The sequence below is a fragment of the Mustela putorius genome, unplaced genomic scaffold (genome assembly GCF_011764305.1).
Source record: "Mustela putorius furo isolate JIRA1106 unplaced genomic scaffold, ASM1176430v1.1 tig00537293_pilon_pilon_pilon, whole genome shotgun sequence".
In the NCBI taxonomy this organism is placed as follows: domain Eukaryota; kingdom Metazoa; phylum Chordata; class Mammalia; order Carnivora; family Mustelidae; genus Mustela; species Mustela putorius.
Window position 1 is genome coordinate 2,804,915 of NW_025422431.1, and position 20,026 is coordinate 2,824,940.

At 51.0% G+C, this 20,026-nt stretch overlaps 1 protein-coding gene across 2 annotated transcripts in view; it reads right to left on the reverse strand.

The window, feature by feature from the left end:
• The window catches only part of DPYSL5 (dihydropyrimidinase like 5), a 93,528-nt gene that overhangs the window by 4,092 nt on the left and 69,410 nt on the right, over positions 1-20,026 (reverse strand). For both annotated transcript variants that reach the window (XM_004765375.3, XM_004765376.3), the window contains exons 4-12: positions 19,772-19,951; positions 18,881-18,949; positions 17,376-17,420; positions 15,545-15,620; positions 14,467-14,623; positions 9,550-9,691; positions 8,019-8,161; positions 5,913-6,120; positions 735-903 (exon numbers count right to left, since the gene is read on the reverse strand). In XM_004765375.3, the coding sequence (XP_004765432.1) occupies positions 735-903; positions 5,913-6,120; positions 8,019-8,161; positions 9,550-9,691; positions 14,467-14,623; positions 15,545-15,620; positions 17,376-17,420; positions 18,881-18,949; positions 19,772-19,951 (1,189 nt within the window). The remainder of the gene's footprint in view (positions 1-734; positions 904-5,912; positions 6,121-8,018; positions 8,162-9,549; positions 9,692-14,466; positions 14,624-15,544; positions 15,621-17,375; positions 17,421-18,880; positions 18,950-19,771; positions 19,952-20,026) is intronic.

Below are 20,026 nucleotides of genomic sequence, written 5' to 3' on the forward strand. Positions count from 1 at the left end.
ATCTTGCTCCTTTCACTGTTCAGGTCCCAGTGCGGCCCTCACGGAGTGATGCCAGGCCTCCACCTGGTCGGGTTCTGAAGGCGGCTCGGTGTGTTTGAGGAGAGTCCTCCCACCTTCGAGCGGGGCTCCTAGCATCCATCAGAGCTGCCCGCAGGACCAGGCCACATCATAGCCTCACTCGTTCCCCGGTGGGGGCGCGCTACTGTTTTGGTGGCAACGACCCCCACCTTTCACTACCGCAGAGCTCCTGGGATAAACAAAGTCCCAGAGCACAGACACACCCAATGTATCATACGTGGTATTACGTATATTAAAACTGCTGGCAGAAAAGGGGGCAAACATGGGGCTGAGGTGAGGGAGGAAAGGGAAGGGAAACACCTCTTTCAGAGGCTCTTGGGGAACAGGGATGGAGAGAGTGCAGTGGGGGTGCACGGCCCTCAAGAGGTTTCAAGGGAAAAAAAAAAAAAAACCATCTGGACTTAGAAGCCATGGGGAGAGCACCTGATCAGCTATGGCCTCTTGGGGTGGCTGGTGCCCAGGGACCGGGAGACCCTTCCCACCCCTCCTAATGTCGGTGTGTCTGTACTGTGGGACACGGCGCTCATCTCTAGACAAGGGGCGGGGGGAGAAGATGGAGAGAAGCTGCCAGGAGCCCATGCCTGGGCGGGTCTCTGCTCCTGCTACCCCACTGGGGGAGAGACAGAGGTCCCTGGCAGAGTGGCCCCTGTTCTTACCAGAGAGGCTGAAGCTGGACTCATGAAGGTCTCTCATGCCCCCGTGTCGGGTAACAGGCCGGGTGGGAGTGTCTGCGAGGGGCGTTCCCATCTCCTTCTTCCCAGGATGCACCACGACCGCGACATCTCCCAGGTAGGGAGTACGGTCCACTCCCTTAACCTTTAAGGTCTAGTGAAGGATGGAGAAGGAGAAAACGTGGAAGAAGGACACCGTCAGAGCCCGGATGCCAGGGCCACCAGAGCCCCCTCTACAGCTGAGAGGCTGGATGTCGCCACTCTGCTCAGGGTCCAGATGACAGGCTGTGACGAAAACACCCTACATCTGGAGCTCAGGGAGTGGGGGATTCTCTCACCTCCTCAACAATGTGTGTGTGTGTGAGCACACGATTGCACACGGGGGCCCCTGCCTGCTCCCTCTCAGTGTTGGTAGGGTAACAGGGTAGCAGGCAGATTTCTGGGGTACTGTGCTCACCTGGAGCAAAGCTATCCCCTCACCCGCCAGACTCTCAAGAGGCCATGACTTTTACCGTGACCCGATCCACTTTGTGAGGAACGAAGCAAAATAAAGCTGATTTGGAGATGAGACACCCCCCACCCCCGCCCCAATGACAATACTGGTCGGTTTCATGCTCACAAGGCAGTCACGCTAAGAGCCCACATTCTGCGTCCAGACGGTACCGGCTCCAATCCCAGTTTTGCTTCGTTGAAACTCTGTGGCCTTATGCAAGTTACCTAATCTGTGTCAGTTTCCTTATTTGTCAAATTAGGATGGTGACAGCACCTATTACATATAGAACTGTTATGCGGTCAAACGGATTAATACACACAGAGCTCTCGGAACTGCTCTGGCCCGATGCAAGGGACATAAGGACCAGCAGCCCTAATCATGGTAGATGTCCTTTCCATGCGGTTGTTCACGTTAAAAGGTGCTACTATGAGGAGGACCGAGGGAGTTGGGAGTGTGCACACAGGGTCTGAAGCAACACTACAGATGGTCTATACCCCCGGCACCCACCAGGGACACAACCTCCACCTCCTTGCTGCTGGCTGCTTACTGGAAATCTTGTTGAAACATCCAGGGAATTTCCCGAAGGAACTTCAGCCTACGTGTGTATTCTACGGGCTTCACTGACCAGGGTGGGGGCGGGGCAGGGAAGGGGGGAAGGGTGGCAGCTCCGGCTGGCTGAATCCTGAGCCAGTGACCCTGGCAGGCTACACCCCGGCTTTCGGCAGCCCCCTCGGTGCCAGCTGCATACCCAACCCTCACCCGGAGGTGCTTTTTTTCCCCCTGGAGGCCCAAGCTCTTTAGGGGCCCATCATTTGGGAAAAGATTTTTTGTTGGTTTTCTTTTTCTGCATGCATGCATTCTTTTACAGAAAGGCTGTGACAACAGGCAACAGAACAGGCTTTCACTTGGGAAACTTACATTGTCATTGTAATAAGTGCTTCAGATAAAGAGACTGGGGGGGGGGGGGAGTTGAATTTACATCAGTTCTGGTAGCTGGCGTTACTCCAGGGCCGCTGGCCTAAGGATCGGAATGCTGTGAACTGGTGTTCATTTTACGTCTTTGTGAGCTTGGCTTTTAGAGGGCCTTACAGTACTTCCTCTGCCCTCTGCTGACCCTATTTCCTGACTAAAATATCCTTTTTGGAAAGACCACAAAACTGTCATCAGATATTCTCCCTCCCCCCCAAATTGCAACATAATTCATCAATTATGAAACTTGTCATTTTAAAGTATTCAGGGGTGCGTGGGTGGCTCAGTCAGTTAAGTGTCCAACGCTTGATTTCAGCTCAGGTCCTGATCTCTGGGGTCATGAGATCGAGCCCCATGTCGGGCTCGTGGCTCAGCACCGAGTCTGCCTGATTCTCTCCCAATCTCTCCCTGACTCCCCCTGCCACTCACATACTCTTTCTCTTCCTCAGAAATCAATCGATCAAACAAGTAGATAATTCAGTAGTGTTTCAGTGGTGTATATTCCTAACATTGGGTGGCCCCCACAACCATCTCATTCCCAAACTTTTTCATCACCCCAAAAGCAATCCCACACCCCCTCCCCACCCCTCAGCCCTGAGTAACCACTTATAAGATTTTCTAGCTACGGATTTCCTTCTTCTGGATATTTCATATAAATGGAATCCTAAAATATGTGGTCTTCTGTGAATCGATCCTTTCACTGAGTATCAGGTTTTTAAGGCTTTGGTATGTAGGGTGGACTATTTGTACTCTTTCCTGTTCTGGCTCAGGAACACAGATGGATACACCTCATTCTGTTTATCCACTCAACAGCTGATGGACATTTGAGCTGTATCCACTTCTTGGGCTCTACAAATAAAAATTCGTGTAGATATATATTTTTATTTCCCTTGAGGATATACCCAGGAGTAGAACTGCTGGCTTATTTGGTAACTTTAATATCTAACTTTTGGGGGAACTGCCAGTCTGTTTCCCAAGTGGCTGCGCCATTTTACATTCCCGCCAGCAAAGGATAAGTGTTCCAATTTTTCCACGGCCTAACCAACACGTTATTTTCCAGTTTCCTTCTTAAAATGACAGCCACCCTTTGTCAAACATTCCAGGGTATGAATGCCTCCCTCTTTCTGCTCTCGCCGGTACACTCTCCAGAGGCTGGCTGAGGCCTCCGCCATTATCCACATCCGAGGAGCAGAATGGAGATGGGACCATTCACCTCCTGACAGACCCTGAGTTTGCTTTTGGAATGAACACTGTGATAACTGAGGCCACTCTTACTTCATCCAGACTGGGAAGGAATCAGACAATGGTGGAACCTCGAAGGCCTGCCAGCCAGCGAATCAAGAGGAACCCAGTGGTCACGGACACACTCTTGGGCCTTCGAGAACCTGGAACTCCCTGTTTGCTGGATCACTTAAAATTCTTTTTTTAAAATTTTTTAAAGATTTTATTTATTTATTTGACAGACAGAGATCACAGGTAGGCAGAGAGGCAAGCAGAGAGAGAGGAGGAAGCAGGCTCCCGACGCTCCCGATGCGGGGCTCAATCCCAGTACCCTGGGATCATGACCTGAGCCGAAGGCAGAGGCTTTAACCCACTGAGCCACCCAGGCGCCCCGGATCACTTAAAATTCTATCTGGAAATCAGGGGCGCCTGGCTGGCTCGGTCAAAGGAACATGTGACTTTTGATCTTGGGGATGTGAGTTTGAGCCCCACATGGGGTGCAGAGAGATTACTTAAATAAATAAAACTAAAAAAAAAAAAAGAAAAAGAAAAAAACACACAAAACTATCTGATAATCAAAGATGGGGAATGGAAACCTGCACTACCCTGCTCTGTCTGGCATTTCCCTTGTCCCCTCACACACACCCCTCCTAGCCCACGAGGGCGGCACCATAGTTGGTGAAAGAAAGCTGTGGTTTTTGTGCATGAACTTGTACAGATAGCCTCTACTGAATAACGAAGTCTTGGTGAGGGCCCTGAGAGTTCGGGAAGGCCTACTGGCCTTCAATTCCATCTGGTGGAACCTTCCTTCTGGGGGCGGGGCCTCATGGGCCAGCCAGAGGAGTGGGTGTCCAGGGAACGGCTGGGAGGGCACAGGCTGTGGCAGCGGCTCCTGGAAGCCTTTGGATGGTTCCAGGAAGGAATGAGAAGGGGAGCACCGAGGGGAGGCCTGAGGCACCAAGTAAAGAAGCTTGGGTTTTGCATAAAGGACTAGAGAACCAAGAGACTAAGAAAGTTTGGCTGATCCAGGGGAGAGGTCATATGATCATTTCATGGCAAGTGCACCAAGCCCCAGGCGGCTCTTCAAAGGCCTGTTCCTGAGACACTACGGAGCAGATTTCTAGAATAGTCACATGGCAGCTGAGTCTATTTCTCATTCAGGGTCCTTCATACCTTTGGTCCCTGCTAGAAACCAGAGCTGATGATGAGTGGAGAGCACGGGGCCTGTGAGTAGGAAGTTGATGCTGGTCTGGGACAGTGACCACAATGTGTGTTGGGGGGAGGCAGGGTGGGGGTGAAGACGTCACCTGGAAGTGTCCAGAAAAGGCACCCCCCCCAGCCCAGCGGCTACTTAGGGCCTCTGGCTGAAAAACACACAGACCATTTCACTGGGTCTCACCCCTGCACAGACCAGCAGCTGATGGACAAGGCTGAGCTGGGCAGTTTACCAGAAATCTGCAGGGAACCACCTTCAGAACACACAGTGAGCACCTGCTGTGTACAGAGGACTGGTATGTACTGGGCAAAAAGAACAGAAGAACAGGAGAAGCTGGGTGAGGAAATTAAAAACAACAACAACAAAAACATCACCATCTTTCAAGTGTGCCATGATTCCAACCCCAGCATCCCAGAGTCTAGGCAGGAGAGCTGCTGGACCCTCAGTCATGAGAGAACGCTTGCCCTATCTAGATAGCAGCCTCTGAGGTCACACTAATGCTGCCTTAGGCCACAGGAAGGGGAGAGGAAACCGCACGATGCTTCCAGCTGTCACAGTGTCAGAGCTGTTCTCTCCTGATGATCTGCGACCTCCGCCCAGAGGTCAGACCTGCTTCCCAGGACCTGGAGCGGTCAGCAAGAATTTGGGCCAGATTCTCCAGGCCAGCTCTCAAACAGAAGGCTGGACAGTCAACCCTTGAGCAATCAGAGCACAGCCAGTCTTCCTTAGGGTGACTCTGTCTCCTCAAAGGACAGAACCCCTGGGAACAAGGAGAAGCCCCAAATTTTGGTGAACAGGGTGCTTATGGACTCCAAGGACTGGGCAGGACCCTTGAGATATGAACTATTCCAGACCTGGCCTGACCATCAGCAGTGTTGGCGGGGTGGGTGGGGCGGGGCAGTCTGAACCACTGGCAAATCCCACCCTCCTTACTACAGTCACAAGGGAGGGGGAGGTTTCAGGGAAAGAGCAACTCCAGTAACCCAGGCCAAGCCAGGAATCCCATCGGAGGATGGGCAAGAATCTTCCAGACGCTAGATGTTGGGGACATCTGTGAGCACCTTGTAGTAAGTATTCCCTTAGCTCCAGGGGAATTAGCGCCTGTGCTCTTTGCATTGGTCCCAAGTGACCATTCCAGACACTAGGACTCAGTGGGAGAAGAGAGAGAGAGAACATGTCTGAGATTTAATACAGCCATTACTGAATTCCCCAAAAGGGGGCTACTACCTTGTCCCATACCCTTCTTCTCCTTCCCTCATCTTACCTTTTCTCTCTGGACTAGCTTCTTGTAGACGGTGTCCGGGAAGGACCTCAGGGGATAGAACTTGCCAGTGCCCTCGGCACACATGAAGACACCGTTCTCGTACACGACTCGGCCCCGGCTGATAGTGACCAGGGGGACGCCATGGCAGCGCATGTTCTCATACAGGTTGAAGTCTCCTCCCTGCACCTGGGTGCTGGCTGAGATGGTCCTGGGGGAGAGGCAGCGGTGGGAGAGAAAGCTCTGAGACGAGCTAAAGAGGTCTCGGCTCAGTGGGAGGGGGCGATGCTCAGTGGGAGGGGGTGATGCTCAGTGGGAAGGAATAACCCCCAAAGCTGGTGGTTGCAGGCTGAATTGTATTACCCCCCAAATTTATACGCCGAAGCCCTCACCCCCAGTCTCTGAATGTGCCTGCATTTACAGATGTGGCTCTAAAAGAGCTAATTAAAGTAAAATGAGGTCATACGGGTGGACCCTAAACCAATCTGACTGATGTTCTTTGTAAGAAGAAATTCAGACAGCAGACATGGACACTCAGAGCAAAGACCATGTGAGGACAGAAGGGAAAGACAATCATTTACAACCCAAGGGTAGAGGCCCTAGATGAAAGCAACTCTCCTGAACCCTGCGGACACCTTGATCTTGGACTTTAAGCCTCCAGAACTATGAGAATATAAATTTTTGGTGTGTGAGCCCTCCTCTCGCCCCGTCTGTGGTAGGGTTAGGGCAGTCCCAGGAAATTAATCAACTGGGCTAAACTCTAGCATTGTTTTGTTTTTGCTTTTAGATTTATCTATTTTTGAGAGAGAAGGAGAGCAAGAGCATGAGCAGGAGGGGCAGGGGGAGAGGGAGAATCTCAAGCGAACTCTGTGCTGAGCACAGAGCCCGACGCGGGGCTCGATCTCACGACCCTGAGATCATGACCTGAGCTGAAACAGAGTCTGACACTTAACAGACTGCGCCACCCAGGCGCCCCTAAACTCTAGGGATTTTTCTGCCAATAGTGATCCATGACAGCCACACCTCTACAGCAGCAGGGGCCTGCCCCCCAGCATCAGGAGGCAGAATGCTCTTTGGAGAAGAGAGTGTAGGTATCCTGGCACCAGGGTGGACCTTCTTTTCAATTCAACTTTTTATTTTCAGATTTCCATTCAATGTTTGCCTGTCTTGTTCACTTCTGGCTTGTGCCCCTGGCAAACTGCCTGGCAAAAGGGGCACTTAAAAATCTGTTGAGTGATTGAATGAAATTTAATATGAAAAAATGGTTTCCAACTCCCCTGCCCGGATCTCTGAGTAAAAACCACGCTCTGTATCCTGCGGCATGGTGACTCTGGACACACTTCGTATAATCACTTGGCTCGTGGTCACTAGTGTGTGGCTGTCGAGCACTGTGCTCTCTGGATTACCCAACACCCTCCCAGAGGGAAGCAGGGGGTGTGGGAGAGCCCAGAACGCCAGGGTATCTGTCCCGTTCAGCTGCTTCTTAGCTATGTGATGTGGGGAGCTCGCTACTCTCTGGTGTTAGTTTCTTCAATAGAAAAATGGAAATAAAAACTCCAGCACGAATGTTTTTTGGGGATGGATATCAAATGAGCTCATTGACGTGAAGCCGCTTTGAAACGCCGTGAAGAGCTGGGCCCGTGGGGAGGCTCTGTAGCCGGTCTTAAGATTGTCTTGTTCAGGGCGCCTGGGGGGCTCAGTCAGTTCGTCATCTGACTCTTGATTTTGGCTCTGGTCAGGATCTCAGGGTCGTGACATCGAGCCCTGCGTGGGGCTCTGCGCCGTGTGGGAAGTCTGCTTAAGATCTTCTCTCTCCTTCTCCCTCTGCCCCTCCCTGCTTGCTCCCTCCCTCTCTCTCTCTCTCTCTCTTTCTTTCAAAAAAAAAAAAAAAAAAAAAAAAAAAAAAAAAAAGATGGTCTTGTTCATTGCCACATGCCTAGTGCCCAGACCATGGCAGGTCTTTAAAGAGTTGTTGAATGGAGTCACACCTCACGGGTGGACTTCTCTACGCTAAAGGCGGGCAAAGACGAGAAGTTGGCAGAGTTTGGTAACATAAGTTCCTTCAAACCCCATATCCCTCCAGGGCTGGTAGCTAGCAGCGGGTTTTACTTTGTGGCTTCGGGGTCCCACACCACCACGTCGGCGTCAGCTCCGGGGATGATGCGGCCTTTGCGGGGATACAGGTTGAGAAGCTTCGCTGCATTGGAACTGGTAACGGCCACAAAACGGTTCTCGTCCATCTTTCCGCCAACCTGAAACATTGCAGAAGTGCCAAGTCAACCCAACACTGCGTGTGCCTCAAACCTCTGGTCACCCTTGCCTCTGGCCGGTGGACTTTTAGTGGGTCAGAACAATGGGACCAAGAACGACAACGACGCGGGCACCATGGCAGACGAGCCAACCTAGTCGGCTCGGTCCCCTTGCTCACTCCTCGCTCCTTCATCCAGCAACAACGGTGAGTGGGCCCTTTGCAAAAGGTGTCTAGCCCAGTGGAAACCCACCTCCTGTTATACAACCAGCTCTACTCATGCGCTCACTACAGAGGGGTTGGTAGCCTCCCTTCCCCCATGAAGGGACATATATTCTGGTCTCTCCAAAAACCTCTTCCTGCCCCAGCCACCAGCGAGAGCACCGTGGACTCCCTTCAAGGGGGATTCCTTGGCCACTCCTGCGTCCCCCTGAGCTGGTGGCATCATCCTGAGAAGGTGAAATCTCCTTCGGCTCCTACTTTGCTGTAGCTCCTTTGTGATAGGTCAAGACCAAAGATACTTATCCTTCATGGGGAGAACAGGTGGTATTTAAATGAAGTCCTAGTCCCTATCTTTTCTGAAAAGCAATTAGGGAAAATATATGAAGAGCCTTAAAGATGTTCATATCCTTTGGGCCAGAAATCTGCTTCTAGGAACCTATCCTAAGGAAATAATTAGAAATGCTGACAATATATATACTTATGAACAAAGAAATTCTCTGCAGCATTCTTTGGGAGTGCAAAGATTTGAGACAGCTCAAAGTTCCAAACCTCAGAGAAGGATGAACAAATGTGGTACTTCCATCGGAGGAAATGTTATTTAGCTCTTCAAAAAGATGTTTTATTATTTACTTATTTTTAAAGATTTCATTTTTTTATTTGACAGACAGAGATCACAAGTAGACAGAGAGGCAGGCAGAGAGAGGGGGGGGGACAGGCTCCCCGCTAAGCAGAGAACCTGATGTGGGGCTCGATCCCAGGACCCCGCAATCATGACCTGAGCTGAAGGCAGAGGCTTAACCCACTGAGCCACCCAGGTGCCCCTCAAAAAGATGTTTTAAAAAGAACTTTTACCGATAATTTTTACTCTTGACTGCTACATAAAAAGAAAATGAACCCAGTTATTAAAATAATATGCAGCACACACGTAGAACTGGGAAGAAATATATCAGAATATTAATCATTTAATTTCTCAGTATGGAATTATGGAGATTTTCCCCCCTAATACTTTTCTGTATTTTCCAAATTTCTAGAATAGGCTATACTACCTTTCTGTTTGGGAGAGTGGGTGGGGGTTGGGAAGACCTTTTTGGTTTCATTTTTGAATGAAACAGGGAGCCATGAGTGAAAACTCCTGCTAGGACTGGAGCGGAGACGGGCCCCGGAACATACCACTCCTCTCTCCCAGATGACACTCAGGCGGTCTTGCACGCCACTCACTCCATGCGGGATCTTGGTGAAGTCCTCCTTGCCCATAGCTTTCTGCTTCGTAGTGAAAGGCCGGTGATCTGATGCCACAATGTTCAGAGTATCACTGGAGAGAGAGAGAAGGATGTGACTGCTAAGGGAGGGAGGCTAGGGTCCCAGACGGCAGGGACAGATGCAGGGGAAAAGCTTTCCTTTGGGACCTAGGCCAAGCTGATCTCTGAAGTATGATCTCAAACAAGTTACTTCATCTGTGTGAACCTCAGTTGACTCATCTGCAGAATGGGAATATGGGTAGAGTGTGACACCGACTGTCAGCGTCCCAGGAGACACGGAGGAGAGCTTTTGGGACATCATCTTTTTTTTTTTCTTAAAAGGTGAGGCACTTTTTTTTTTAGATTTTTATTTATTTATTTGACAGAGTGAGATCACAAGGAGGCAGAGAGAGAGGAGGAAGCAGGCTCCCTGCTGAGCAGAGAGCCCGATGTGGGGCTCAATCCCAGGACCCTGGGATCATGACCTGAGCTGAAGGCAGAGGCTTTAACCCACTGAGCCACCCAGGCGCCCCGGGACATCATCTTTTAAGAGCGAAGACTGCAGGTGAATAAAGACTGAACTTAACATTTTGCTCATGTGAGGCCCAGATGCCAGTTTCCGCTCATCGCCTTCCTCAACCCCTACCAGTCCCTGCTGGTGACAAGCCTGTGCTGGGCAAAACATTTACAGGTTCAATGCTCAGCTTTGCTAAACAACTTGAGGCCGTCGCCTTTCTTGGATGTGGGGCTCTAACAGCACCGAAGGAGAAAGGAGGGACAAGACAGAAGAGAAGTCTGCCTTCATAAACCAGTCACGATGTACAAGTCAGCCCGTTCATCACCCCTGTCCTCCATGAGCATCAGAGGGTTACTGAGGCTGGCCTCCATGTGAGGCTGTGGGAGGCTACGGTGTGGTGCGGTTCTTCAGGGCTTCTGGGCTGGCTAGGAACTCAGGGCAGAGACTCAGGATGGTGAGACGCCAGACTCTGCCAAATGAAGGTGGTAGAGCCGGGCCCCATTCTGAGATCTCTGCAGCCGAGGGCTCAGAGGTGGTGAGGGGCGGAGGGGGAAGGGTGCCACATTGCCCAGGCTGGGGCAGCCTCAGGAAGAAACACTGTTGGAGGGCAGGCAGGGTCCGAGTTGGAGGATGAAAGTCTTGTGAGAGAGGGGGACAACCGCTGGGACCACACAGCAGGAGCCCTGAGAATCTAGTTTATTTGTAGGAAGTGATAAAGCCTTGGCAGTACCTGATGGCTGCCCGCATCCGAGGGGGACCTGGGAGCAGAAGGCATTCTCTGGCTTGGTGACCAGATCTGTAAGGCCCTCAGATGACTTGGGGTCAGGCAGCACATGGGGCACTGGGCTACACACTGAGCCCTGGCGGGGCTCATCAGTCACAGCTGTTGCCAAATGACTACTGTCTTTGGCCAGATCCCCAGTGAGATGACTTCGCTCTTCCTGAGTCAAAGCTCCTGCTCTGGGCCTCCTCAGAGCCTGCGGGAGGGACTCCCCACACAGTGGATGGTTTGTTCTAGGGCCCTGGGGTTACCCACATTCCCTGGGCCTGCAGAACCCAATAGAGTTTCACCTTCTCCTCAGGGGCCTTCCAGACACCCAGGCAGGGATCGGATCCGAAGACTGTTAGGGTCACCAACAGAGGGTTAGGGACCTCAACTCCCATTCTTTAACCAGGTCTTACTGAGTACCCACTTCAAAAAAAAGACACAAGTAGGTGCCCCTGGGGCAGGTGTGAATGAATGTGAATGAATGTGGTCATGTTCCAGAAGGGTTTTTTTTTTTTTTTAAAGATTTCTTCTGTATTTATTTGAGAGAGCAGGGGTTGGGGGAGAACGGCCAGAAGGAGAGGGAGAAGCAGGCTCGGGCCCTGGGATCATGACCTGAGGTGAAGGCAGACTGGCGCCCCCTCCAGAAAGGCTTTTGAGGTTGCCTAAATGTCTCGGAGATAAGACACACCCAACCATAAAATTTAAAACATGACTGGCTTTCTGAAGTCCTTTAAAATTTTCCATAATCAAATGAAAAAAAAAAAAAAACCCTTCTGGCCCCTTTAAGAAATTAGATTTTGCACAGAGAACAAACTGGTGGTTGCCAGAAGGGAGGGGGGTAGTCTGACGGGCACATGGGTGAAGGGGAGGGGGCGGTACAGGCTTCCAGTTCTGGAATGAGTAAGTCACTGGGACGAAAGGCACAGCCCAGGGGGTCTAGTCCGTGGCACTGCAACAGTGTTGTAGGGTGACAGATCATAGCTACACCTGTGAGCCCAGCCGTAACCCACAGAGCTGTCGACTCACTGTGACACACCCGAAAGTAATGTCACATCCTGTGTCAACTACACTTCAATAAAAAAAGAAAAAAGAAAAGAAATTAGATTTTAAATAAAGGATAAATCCTTCCACCCATAGATTGTGCCTTTTACCCTGACATGTAAGAAATCACATCCTAGAGTAGATCCTGAGGAAGCCGCACGGATTCTCTTATAGGAATATGACAATCGGTGTCTGTGTTTCTAATCAAGTATTCTGTGCAATGTCAGTTAGCACCAGCAATGCATCCTAAAGGCAAAAAAGTAACTATAAACTCCTGCAAATCACGGAGATGTTAAAACAATGCTCCAAATTCTATAAAATTGCACATTTTTACAATATGTGCTGATTTTAAAAAAGGACTCAAACTACTCTCACAATAGTTCACATGAAATTACAATTCGACTTGAGTGAATTTATTTACATAATTGAAATTAAAAATAGGCTAGACATAAAAACTTCAATTATTCAATTAATAATACTCTTTTACCCCCTAGCCTATTTGAATTTGGGTGCGTGGGGGCAATTACCACCTTTCTGTTCTTTCAGTAAAATTGCCTGTGGCAAACAGAGGTGTTTTGAAAGATTCTTTGACCTTGGAACTGGGCCAGAAGTATTACAGTGGGCCCTTGATACTTGTTCGTTTTTATTGTGTTGATAATGATGAAAAGGTGGCTGGTTTTTCCCAATGAAAAGCTTTTTTTTTCCTTTTTTTTTTGTAAACTAGGCTCTACGCCCAGTGTGGAGTCCAATGCGGGGCTTGAACTCATGACTCGGAGATCAAGAGTAGGACGCTTAACCAACTGAACCGCCCAGGCACCCCTGAAAAGCATTTTTAGAAGTATGAGCTAATCTGGCATTTCTCCTCCTGTGTGCTCCCTACTTTATCAGGGATGGAAAATAATCACTGTACAGTACTGAGCATAGACCGCCCCTCCAGGAGCCTCCTTCCCCCTGAGACCTTAAGGACTGTACCCCACGCACATCTTTAAGGTATTATTAACACAGCAGGATGGTGAGTGGGAATGTTCCAATTGTTGGCAACCAGGATGGAAAAGTAAGGAGGTGGATAAAATAAGGGCCCCATTATCTAAAGACAGCCACCTTTAGTCGGGGCTGGCCGTGTCCCTCAATCATCCCCACCATCGCGCTAGAAGAGAAGAAGCTTATCAATCCCCCCCACCCCCTGACGACCACCAGGTGTATGAAGCCGGAGGACAACAGGCAGGGAGACCGAGGTGTTACAGAATGGAGATTCTGTCATCTGTCCTCTCTCCTTCTCTCTCCTCTCTCCTTCTTCCCTACGCTCGCTCCTAGTAGCCAAGGAGGGCACATCTCAACAGGCTCACCCACGGAGAACAGAGGCGACCGCAGTGGGCCTTTGCCTGGGAGGTGGATTAGTGGTTGTGCCTGAGCCTCTGGGTCAGGAGAGCCCATGGGATGGGGACAGCTTTCCCCCCGGCACCGTGGATAGTGGCAAAGCTGGGTGAGCTTTCGCTGGGCCCCAGACACTGTAGAGGTGGCCAGGCTTGAGTGGACTTCCAGGGTCCCAGTTTGCAGAGACACCGCTAGCTCTGGAAGCTAGAAAGGTGCAGGAGGTTGAGGTCAGGCTGGACTCCATCTCCCGGAGCAGGGGAAGCACAAGAGAGCCCGCACGGGGCATATGCCCTGCCCAGGAGGGCCCCAAAGGCCAGTCACTTTCTGCCTGAGAAGCAGGAGTACAGGCTGGTGCTTGGGAACGGAGACGAATCCCCACCCCGAACTGGGCATGGGGAGGGAAGGAGATGGACATTTAAATTAGACCGGATTTCGGGAACTAAAAGGGAGAGAAAGCAACGGACTCTACCTAAGATGTTACTAAAGGAAAGAAAGAAGCTGCAAAACGTTTGGGATGAAACAAAAGCTTTTCGTGTTTGGGTCCCTTTGAATTCGGCCTGTTGGTTAAACCTTTGCCTTTAGATTCAGATCACATGGGAAAAGGTGCTAGAAAAAGAGGAGCTGGAGAAAAGGGGATCTGGAAGGGTAGGATGAGGGGGATGAGGGGGAGAGGCCAGAAGGCAGAGGGAGAAGAGGAAAGGAAGAGAGACACGTGGGGGAGAAGAACCACATGCAAAACAATGAGAGGCGGGAAAAGTGAAGAACAAAGAGACAGAAAGGCCCACGAATATTGTAGGTCCTGCCAGAGGACACATCCCACAGCCCTGCCGTGGTCTTCAGTGTAAAAAAGGAATGTCCCTTGAAATTCTGAATCACCACTGTTGACACTTTACCATATGCTCCTGCCTCTCACCCTTCAGAAACGCTCACTCCAAATCCAGTGGTCAGAGAAGCCCCAGGGGTTGCCAATTATCTGACGGGCTCCAGAGAAGGTCACCAAAGCCAAGTCATCCCACGGGCACAGTGAAATTAGGTCAGGTTCGGGGCTGCTAGGACATTACCATGAGGACGTGTAAATTCCCCGGAAGGCGCCTATTACGAGTTAATGGTGCGCTCTGGGGCCATGGGGTTCTGCTGAAGTGCCTTACTTGGCCAGCAGGCTCATGAGGTAGGTTGAGGTGTTGGTGTCCAGTCTCAGTGGAGGCACCGTGACGTAGGCGGCCGCGTGGGACCAGTCCTGGTGGTAGTAGTGTAAGCCGGTCAGCGTGGCATGCGCCGTGGTGGTCTCGGCCAGCACAACCTTCCCTGCAAGCAGAAAGGCCAGACCTTTAAGTAGGAAGCCATTGGTCCGAATGGCCCTACGTGAAGGAGCTGAAGTCAGAGAGAGGAAGGGACTTGCCCTAGCTCACGAGCACGTTTGAGAGCACAGCTGGGTTTAAGGTCAGAGCGCTACCTCTCGCCAGGCTGGCTCCAGGCAAGAAGAATGGAAGGGCAGGGGCACCGAGGGGAGGGGGGCAGCAGTGTGCAGCGCTTGGGCTCGGCTGGACCACAGGTGCTGTGCTGCAGGGCACTGATGTCAGGGCAGAGAGGCAGCAGTGCAGGTGAGACATGCCCAGGTTCCCGCAAGAGCAGAGGCGGGATCCCGGAAGCCTGGTGGCCCTTGCTCTGATTTATTTTCCCAAGTCAGTGACCATGCCTTTGTTTCTCCTGTCAGCAGGACCTCACTGGCACCCTGAGCCGGCCGAGACCACAAGTACATATAGAATCCTCCGGATGCTACCTGGTGCTCAGCCACAGCAGACACACAGGTGCCCCGGGGCTCGTATACTGGGGGGCCGGAGGGAGGTTGGGCTCAGATGCTGTTATCCCTCCAGGGACTTCCCAAGCATCCCCTGAAAGGTCCACTGGAACTGGTCCACGATTTTATGTCGGTTACCCAGGCAACTGCTAGTAAAACCCAAGAGGCCAAAAAAGACAGCAATTAATGAGTTGCCTGAAAACTTGGAAAATTTGACCAGACCCAGGGGAGGTGACAGACACTTCCGTAAAGCTGTTATGCAGACAAAGGTGCAGAGGAAAACACTGGTTCCAAGGCACTGAACCGACGCCAGAGCGGAGTGCTTCCAAGGGTGCCGGGAGAGAATAGCACATACACTGGGCTGGCGGCCCTGTAGGGTGGCAATCCCACCACACATGCGCACTGTCCATTCCGGCCCCAGGACTCACCTTGCATCTTAGCAGCTGCGATAACATCACCAGCCGAGATGCTGGACACGTTGACCAGGTAGATCGGGCAGTGAGTCTAGATAAGGAAACGCAGCGGGAAGGAGAGCACTTCAATCCCGTGAACCAGCCAAGCACGAGCACGACCCCCGCCACACAAGCGCTGGCCCCAGGACCTCCCCCTGCACCTCTCAGCCCCACTCTCAGGGTGAGGGTCTTCCACTGGGAACACGGGGCTGGCGGCCAGAGCAGGTGTGTGTGAAGTGGAGAGGAGGCAGGGAGCACCCAGCCCCAGAGCCAGTGGGAATATCGGGGTAACATGTCAGCTGACATCAAGAGATTTATAACCTAAAACAAGGGATTGTTTTCTATTCGCGAGTGTGATGCCCTAAACCAGTCTGGATTATACTCCGTATTGAAAACGACAAAGCCTGGGTGAGGGCTGCTTTATCAGTAGACAGAAGGCATCCTGGACAAGAAACAGAAGACAGGAGGTTCAGGGCTCAGAGTCTATGTCAGACAGGACTGGCCTTGCAGACAGACACCTGGACTGTAGTCGATGAGCTTCTCCTCCACGGAGCTGGACTACAAAGGTTCATGGCTTTGCTTCTCTGGGCATATGTTTGAGCTAAAAAATAGAAAGCCGGCCTTGTGTTGTTCAGATCTCTCCTCACTATGGAGTAAGTTTCCATCAGGAAGTAATTAATATCCTAAGTATCATTATATCAGTAAAACAATGTCCCAGACTTGTAAACTACTAACAGGAGGCCTTTCCCAAATGTTTTTCTGATTCTCTGAGAGGAGAGCGAGCTTAGGAACAGGACTGATTTGTCATGTGCCTGGCACAACTTGACTGTTTAATTCTGAGATCCGCTGGACCTCCAACCTGTGTGTTTTCCCTGGTGTTCCTAACACCACCCCTCAGGTTTACACCCTTAGAGGCAGTCCACGTCCTTCCAGAGGAGAGGCTCTGGGGCACGAGTGCCCTCTGGAATCAGCGGTGGGCTTTTTAAAACAGATGGCTGGGTATCACCTGCCATTTCTGATTCCATAGCGCTGCATGGGCCCGAGAATCTGCATTTCTGAACTTCTAACATCTGCTCGTGCTGCTGGTCCAGGCATCGCACTTAGAAAATGGCTGTGCTAGAGGCGACGGTTCAGATTTGCTGAGCAAATGGAACTCTTTACCGATCGTGTAGAAGAAGAAAGAACCTTGGTCTAGTGCTCTGTGGTTCATAAAGTGCCTTTCCTTCTCTGCCTCCTTTCAGCCTCACAACCACGCCGTGAGGAGTGCTACTACCACTCCAATTCTAGGTAACAGAAGAGCGGATCAGAGCAGTTGAGTGACTTGCATAAGCTGAGCTTGTATTTGGTCAAGGCCTCACATCCCTTGCTCGGTTCCCATCAGCACACCGCACCTGCACCCCAGACCCTGAGCAATTCCAAGGAAAACTTCTAAGGGGTCCAGAGGCGGAGGTTTAAGCAAACATCTACCGAGTTCCTCTACAGGAAACAGAGTTCAATTGCAGGGAGGCTCTGTGGCCCCCAGACCCACGTGACTCCCGTGGGAGCCATTTCCACTCGAGCAGTGAAGGCAGGCTCAGCAAGCTTGCGGGGGGCGGTGGGGGGGGGCGCAGAAGAGCTGGCAGCAAGGATTCCGCCAGGTCTGTGGGAATACCAACATTCACCCAGCAGAAGGTTCTGGGGTCCTGCAAAGTCAGGCACGCATGCGGTTGGCAGCCAGGGCAGAATGGGACCCTGCCGTGTAGATGGAAGAGTCTGGCTTCTGATCCCGGAGTCAAGAATGGGTTGAGGGGAAGCCAGGTCTACTTACTCTGTTTGCAATGGTGATGACTCGGTGAGTGGCTTCAGCTTCCAGCTGTTAGAAACAAAGGACAGAAAGAAAACAAGCTTCACCCTCTTTCCCAAGCAAGCCCACATCTGCTCAACAGCCCACTCTGTAGAGAATGCTGGAATATCCAACACAGAGCTGGAAGGGTCCACTGTAACCCTTAGGGGTTGCCTCCCAGGAACACCGAGCTCCAACCACTCTGCTCCCCAAGAGAATCCGAGCACTTAGGACGCCATGCATAGCCTCGCTGGATGCTCCTCAGGCCTTAGAGAAAAGGCAACAAAACAAAAGCTAATGGAAACCTAAGTCCCATCTCTCTGTGTTTTTTGGTGTGGTCTCTCCACAGCCACCTCAGCAGGATTTCTGAACCTCGGCACTGTGGACATTCTGAGGTAACTCTTCACAGTGGGGGCTGCTGGGCACCATAGGATCCTGAAGCAGCCTCTGTCAGCTCTACCCACGAGATGACAGCAGCATCACCCCGATGTGGGACAACCAAAAACATCGCTAGACGTTGCTGAAGTTCTTCCAGAGAGCACTCTCCCTTGGTGTGGAGCCTTTCACTGCTAGACAATGATGGTGACGACTCATGCTACTAATATCGTCCAGTCAAAGCCTTGCTCTTGCCCTCCTATAACTGAACAAAGCCCAGTCCTGTGCCCACCCGCCTACTCTTGTTCTCACAGGCACGCTCAGGGCCTTGTCTATCTGATGGCAGAGCCCTCGCATCCTGTCTCCAGCTCCTCATCCCTCATGGACATGCAGCCACCACTCTGCACTGACAGCTTTAAAAAACGGAAATAGCTTTCTCCTCACAAATGGCGGAGGATGTCTGAATAGGGTCACAGGACAAGAAGGTGTTATTTGTCTGATGTGGTCCCTCCAGAGCAGAATTCTCTAGCAGGGAGGGGGACTAGCGGGGATGTGTGTGGACCCCATGCAACGCTGAGCAAGGATAGAACCACAGGGCAAGGATGGCGTGGCCTTTCATTACTGTCACCAGGGGTCACGGGGTGGTAAAGGGCGGAGAGCGGAGACATAGGTGTGCCTCCGGTTTCTGGTGGGAAGGGTCCAAAGGTTTCCTCAGATGCTGAAAGGGATCTTGTTCCGAAAATGCTTACTCACTGACTTATAGTCTGGAATTTCTTCTAACACCTGAAGGCCATTTCACTCTGCCTCCCCGTCCCCCCGGCCCCTGTTCAGTTCTGGGGAAAGCATTTCCCACTATTCTCACATTGTCTCCCTCGGATCCCTGAAATCAGAATCAAATCGTGGGTCTGGTTTCCCCCAAATTGTCTTTCCCAAGGAAGCTCAAGGCCGTGTTAGCTTCAGCAGTGAGGAGGAATCTGAAAAGCTTCCAGATGAGAATTTCACCCATGGAGAAAGGGATAGTATACAACTTGGATTTACTGACGTCTATTCCATCCTAAAGATCCTGTGAATCCATAGGAAAGAGGCGAACAAGAGGCAGGCAAAGTTTTCCTCACCTCCTCTGGGCGGCTGATCTCGATTCCTTCTGGGCCTGTGATACCCAAATCTAGTGCTTCCTTGGCACCCTGAATAAAAGACAGAAAATTGAGAGAACCATGCAGATACAAGCAAATCACAAACCCCAGAGACAGTAAAATATGCTGGACACAGCCCATCCCAGTAGGCTTGCTACTTTTTTCACTGCTGCAGTATTCTCCCCAAAGAAGGCAAAATTAGCGCAGGGCTCCCTTGCAGTAGGGCTCTCTTGAGCCTCACTTCATGAGGACTGGACGTATTTTTTCCTCTTAAAATTATAGCTCTGTAACTAGCCCAGAGGCTTGGGACATCCAAGACAATTGGTCTGAAAGTTTGAAAGTCAGAATTGCTCCCACTCAAAGTCTAGTCCAATCTCCAGCTTCCAGAACACCTAGATGAAGCCTTCCCAAATATCCTATTTAATTTCCAGGAGTGCAAAGGGGCTCATCTGTCAGTGAGGAAATCGCTAATAATATCTCGGCTCCTCTGGCGGGGTGTGGGGGGTAACAGGAAAGCAGAGCTGACTCTCATTTATTCTGATGTCAAATCTCATTAAAACCATTTCTTAGAGGTGCTCTAAATTCTTTCGCTGTAATGGAATTTAAATATCCTATCATTAGGACTAAGACATCATTATCTAAGACTCAGAAACCATTTTGGACTGTAAAGAGATTTTTGTTTCACAGACAGTAGACAAGTTTGGATTTTCTGGATTTTCATCTGGGGTGTCAACATATCGCACTTTCTTTTATAAATTATTTTATCTGAACAAAATTGTGGAATGGGTGATGGGGGTGGGCCGGGGATCCCCCCAAGAACTGCCTGTACGGGCGCCCCAGCCTCCCCCCCACCAATATTCTCTATCGCCTTGCCTCGGCCACGAGCTCCCCATTCTCAGCATGGACTCGGGGGATTGCTCCAATGTCCTTGCAAGCGTGCAACACCTGGTACAGCTCACTGTCCCGAAGCATATACAAGTCTTTGTAGGTCATGAACATCTGGAACGAGTTGACACCCTTCTCCCTTACCAGGGTCTCCATTTCTGCTTTCACCTGGAGGACAAAATGCAAAGGCAATGCCATGTGAGTACAGATGTTCGAGAGGCTTGCTGGCGGGTGCCAGCTGAG